The sequence below is a fragment of the Pteropus alecto genome, unplaced genomic scaffold, assembly GCF_000325575.1.
Source record: "Pteropus alecto unplaced genomic scaffold, ASM32557v1 scaffold49, whole genome shotgun sequence".
Taxonomy (NCBI): domain Eukaryota; kingdom Metazoa; phylum Chordata; class Mammalia; order Chiroptera; family Pteropodidae; genus Pteropus; species Pteropus alecto.
The window spans coordinates 154,090-158,705 of NW_006443131.1; the positions used below are offsets into that span (position 1 = coordinate 154,090).

Genomic DNA, 4,616 nt, shown 5'->3' on the forward strand with positions numbered 1-4,616 from the left:
CTGTGGAAAGTGGGGGAAAGTTACTCTGCCCGTTTCCTTTTCTCAAGAAAAATAGGTGTAGATGTCATTGCAAGGCCTCCCCTGGGTCCCTTTATAGTAGCTACTCAGGGAAACAGTGTCGCTTAGCGGTGGTTACAAAGGCCACGATGTCTCGGTGATAGTACCACTTGGACCCTTGACAATCCGGGTGTCAAGAATCGGCCGACAGGAAAGTTGGTCGACCGGGTCAGATGGGGTTCATAGCACCTCCCTTCCCCAATTCGTTTCTGCACCGTCTGGTATTCAGTCTGTACTCCGATGTATTTGCATCTCAAGGTGGACTGGAATTTCCACTGAGTATTTTTGTTCTTTTGAGTGTTAACACAATTGTTTACCAGCACCCGGTAAGCCTACAGGATCAAAGTTGGACTGTTAACTCTCCTTCACATCCACTCCAAGATTTGATATGATATTAGCAAAGTAGCCTTCTGTCGCGTTTGCCAGCTTCCAAGAGTCCTCAGTGCAGAGTCACGTGAGGAGCAGACACAGGTGTTAGGCTTTTCCAGCACCCATCCAACTCAAGGCTCTTTCAAGAGCCACTCACACGCTTGCTGAAAATGATCATCCTTGCAATCTTTCTGGTATTTGTGGTTTTCTAAATATGAAAAACTATGCTCAGTTACTTGAATCTTAATGTTCTAGGTCGGACCTGGCAGTTAATTCCTTACAAGTGCTTTTCTTCATTTCTCTTGGCAGGCTGGTGCCTCAGTTTACCTACTGCCAACTTGTGTACAACTGGTGTTTCCCTTTTCTTCAGTACAGAAAATGGAAAACAATACTTTCCTCATCTAAGCATTCAAGAAGACTTTACCTGACAAATTGGCTTCTGCACGTTGTGTCTTTTCTGCCTTTACTCAAGTGTGTGAAGCAAGTGAAAAGACCTTTCTTACATTCTTAATACTTTTTGTTTCTTTTAAATTATATAACTTTTTGTTTCTTTTAAATTATATCAGTACTGCAAATATTAAGCCATCTGGTCATGGTCATATGTATCACCTTCCTGGGAGTGGGGACATGGGAAGAAGGACCTATAATATGAAATACAAAATTTAGGTTGATGTTAATGTTTTATTAAATTAAAATGCTTTTTATTTGAATCACACCTTAAGCAAAATCCTTTCTCAGGAATCAGCCTTCCTCTGGAAAGAAAGATAAAAAATATTTGCAGGGAAGAAGAGCCCTTACACAGACACAGACACAGACAGACATACAGACAGACACACACACACACACTCCTGATTCAATCTAAGCTAATTTCTAAACAGGCTGGTATTCTTGAGTGTGTAACAGTGCCTTCTTTCCTTCCAGGTTAGGGAACTAAGCTATTGATCAGCCCGGAAGGGCCCACAACAGAGATACCCTGTCTACAGCAATACTCTCGCTGGCTGGGAAGGGCACCCTGTCGTGGAAATATGCTGTCAGTACTCTTCTCAAACTAATCTTTCAGTCCTGATTGTATGAAGATTTTATTCAGGGCAGTGAGTAGTTCTAATTATGCGCACATGGATAATCCATGTCTCTCAAAACACTCCTTGTGCTGAATGGCCAGTAATGGTCTGGCAGGCTCCACCTGCAAAAGGTCTTTCTGACTTTCAACATGCTTTCATCATCCCAAACAAAGGGTTGAGTTGGCTCTAGGAATGGCACACAAAAACAGTATTCAATGACACCAGGCCATTTGATGCAAGTTAATAAGTAAATGGTGATCCAAGTACTAGGATAAGAGATCACCAGGGAAGTGGCAGTGATGATCAGTCTGGGACACTCACGCTGTTTCCTGGAGATATACAAGGATTTCAGAAAGTAGCAGATGAATATGCGCGTCTGAACTCAGGATCGGGGGCCTTAGTGTATAAGTCTTTAAAGCAAAGGAGTGGCCGCACATCCTTTCTGGTTCCTTCCCATCTCTTTTAACCTCTGCCTTACTGCCAGTGTTGAACTTGCCGTTTCCCTATGACATATGACAGCCCTGAGTCTGGTGATGCTCGTTCTATGCTGCAGTTTCTATACTTTCCTGTAATCCTCAGACCAGAGGTTACCTCTCGGAGATCTCGCTCCTCCTACAACGTCCGCTGTCTGCTTTTCTTGCTATGTCGTGCTCTCTTTGCTTTTGTGTGTCACTCTCCACTAGACTGAGTTACTTTCAGACAAGCGGTGTCTTACTAACCTATCCTTAATGCGGGGCACCTAAGTGGGAAATAATTATTTGTTGAAACCATAAAGACATTGTTATTTAGTGAAAGAGGAAACAGAAGAAAGTCTTTGAGCCTGCGTTCCTTGACATGGCAAACTGGTAAGAGGCATAAATGTTCTATTTTTTCCTCAAAGCCTAGAATAAAAGGACCTTGCTGTGCCAGTATAGAATATATGGAAAACATACTAGAATCTATGCCCTCTCTATTCTCAAAACAGCCTCTGGCTTTTTCAAAGAGATGTTCATGTTTTTTCAAACTGTAGGTCTCTATCATTGGGGACCTTGGAACCCACGTGGTAGCATCCAGTGCTTTGTCATGAATGACCAGGCTTGACTACCTCATGTGGACGTCTGCTTCAGCAGTGCAGTACTTTGCAGAGTCAGGTAGTACTAAGAATTAATATGTTCAAGTACTTTAGAGTAAATATACCCAAGACAAATTCCTTAAGTTAGATTTGCCACCTTCCCGCTGAGACATTGGTTGTCTGTGTATAGTCTGTGAAAACCACCTGTGTGTCCCCTTCAAGAAATAAATTCTTTGGATGAAAACCATCACTTTGAAGCCATAGCTAATTTCCAGTATGGACCTGGGTGATCATCTGAAGTCAATTTAATGATCTTCTAGGTTAAATGTCTCTGAAATTAGTCTATTTAAACAAAGCATAAATTGTCGTCTTGCTTGCAAAGGCTCCTAAATACCAGTTCTGAAATGCAGAACTTGTCTGAAAAGCAGACAAGGACGTTAGGCAGCTAAAGACGAACTCAGTTATAGAGAACATCCCAAACTAAGTGGCTTTTTAAAAAATGCAACAGGTCGTGCTGTCTTTTTTTGTGACTATGGAAGTGGCTCTGAAAAGAGCCTTTAATTTGCTTATTTCCAAACCAGGTCCTTACTTGGCCTTGTGGTGGCTCTCGGTCTTCTTGGGCAGCAGCACGGCCTGGATGTTGGGCAGCACGCCGCCCTGCGCGATCGTGACCTTGCCCAGCAGCTTGTTGAGCTCCTCGTCGTTGCGGATGGCCAGCTGCAGGTGGCGCGGGATGATGCGCGTCTTCTTGTTGTCGCGCGCCGCGTTGCCCGCCAGCTCCAGGATCTCGGCCGTCAGGTACTCCAGCACGGCCGCCAGGTACACGGGCGCGCCGGCGCCCACCCGCTCGGCGTAGTTGCCCTTGCGCAGCAGGCGGTGCACGCGGCCCACGGGGAACTGCAGCCCGGCCCGCGACGAGCGCGTCTTGGCCTTGGCGCGCGCCTTGCCGCCCTGCTTCCCGCAGCCAACTCCTGTAGCACAGGAAAAACTGGACAGTTGAATTGCACTTGTATGGTGAAGAAATCCTTTTATAGATAGTGTAGGAATGTGGCAGTGACGGCACTGATTGGTTGAAATGTTGTCTGTCCAATAGGAAAGAGAAATGTGACAGTGTACTGATCATCCAATCAGAAGGGAGAAGTCTTCATCGTTCATTTACATTGAGGAGCATATATAAGCGAATGGGCTCTGCAGCCTTCACACTGACTGTGGTGGAAAGTGCTACTAGCGATTCTACAACTTGTAGGAGAAGCCATGCCTGAACCTTCCAAGTCGGCGCCCGCCCCGAAGAAGGGCTCCAAGAAGGCGGTGACCAAGGCGCAGAAGAAGGACGGCAAGAAGCGCAAGCGCAGCCGCAAGGAGAGCTACTCGGTGTACGTGTACAAGGTGCTGAAGCAGGTGCACCCCGACACCGGCATCTCGTCCAAGGCCATGGGCATCATGAACTCGTTCGTCAACGACATCTTCGAGCGCATCGCGGGCGAGGCGTCGCGCCTGGCGCATTACAACAAGCGCTCGACCATCACGTCGCGGGAGATCCAGACGGCCGTGCGCCTGCTGCTGCCCGGGGAGCTGGCCAAGCACGCCGTGTCCGAGGGCACCAAGGCCGTCACCAAGTACACCAGCTCCAAGTAGACGCGCACCCGATCGCCCTTGCTGCTGACCCTAAAGGCTCTTTTCAGAGCCATCCATGTTTTCCAGAGAGAACTGTCATTCACTTTTTATATTGGGTGTTATCTATTTGCAGCCAAGAAACAATACTCTTGTTAGTAACTATGTCCACCACAATGTAGCACCTGATGCTCAACACTGACACATTTTTACATGGGTCTATGTAAACAACTAGGTTTATTTCATAATCAGACGAATGTAGTAAAGGAAAATACCCCTTTTCTCAAAATAATCCAATTAGCTTTTAAATGTCAACTTTGAAAAATGTTTCTTTAATATTGCTTTGAGCACCCTCTTCTTAATGTGTACCTTACTAGTTAAGCACGTGACACACACTAAGAAATGTAGAAATCGTCTTATTCACTTTTGGATTTTTGGGGGGAATGGGGCGATGCGGGCTCTCTTTA

At 45.9% G+C, this 4,616-nt stretch overlaps 2 protein-coding genes across 2 annotated transcripts; one reads left to right on the forward strand and one right to left on the reverse strand.

Moving 5' to 3' along the window:
- Positions 1–3,079: 3,079 nt before the first annotated feature.
- Positions 3,080–3,794, reverse strand: LOC102888939 (histone H2A type 1-H-like). The gene is made up of 2 exons (XM_006923623.2): positions 3,746–3,794; positions 3,080–3,509 (listed from the first exon to the last, which is right to left on the reverse strand). The coding sequence occupies exons 1-2, from the start codon at positions 3,792–3,794 to the stop codon at positions 3,124–3,126; spliced, it is 435 nt and encodes a 144-aa protein (XP_006923685.1). The 3' UTR covers positions 3,080–3,123.
- LOC102891651 (histone H2B type 1-N) lies at positions 3,747–4,215 on the forward strand. Its single transcript, XM_006923453.3, has one exon. The coding sequence runs from the start codon at positions 3,793–3,795 to the stop codon at positions 4,171–4,173; it is 381 nt and encodes a 126-aa protein (XP_006923515.1). The 5' UTR covers positions 3,747–3,792; the 3' UTR covers positions 4,174–4,215.
- Positions 4,216–4,616: the final 401 nt, after the last annotated feature.

Bases quoted from the DNA above. Each gene is read 5' to 3' on its own strand.
- LOC102888939 (XM_006923623.2), bottom strand. From the start codon at position 3,794: ATGGCTTCTCCTACAAGTTGTAGAATCGCTAGTAGCACTTTCCACCAC. The intron at 3,510-3,745 runs GTCAGTGTGAAG...CCTGTGCTACAG, and splicing joins TAGTAGCACTTTCCACCACA to GAGTTGGCTGCGGGAAGCAG.
- LOC102891651 (XM_006923453.3), top strand. From the start codon at position 3,793: ATGCCTGAACCTTCCAAGTCGGCGCCCGCCCCGAAGAAGGGCTCCAAG.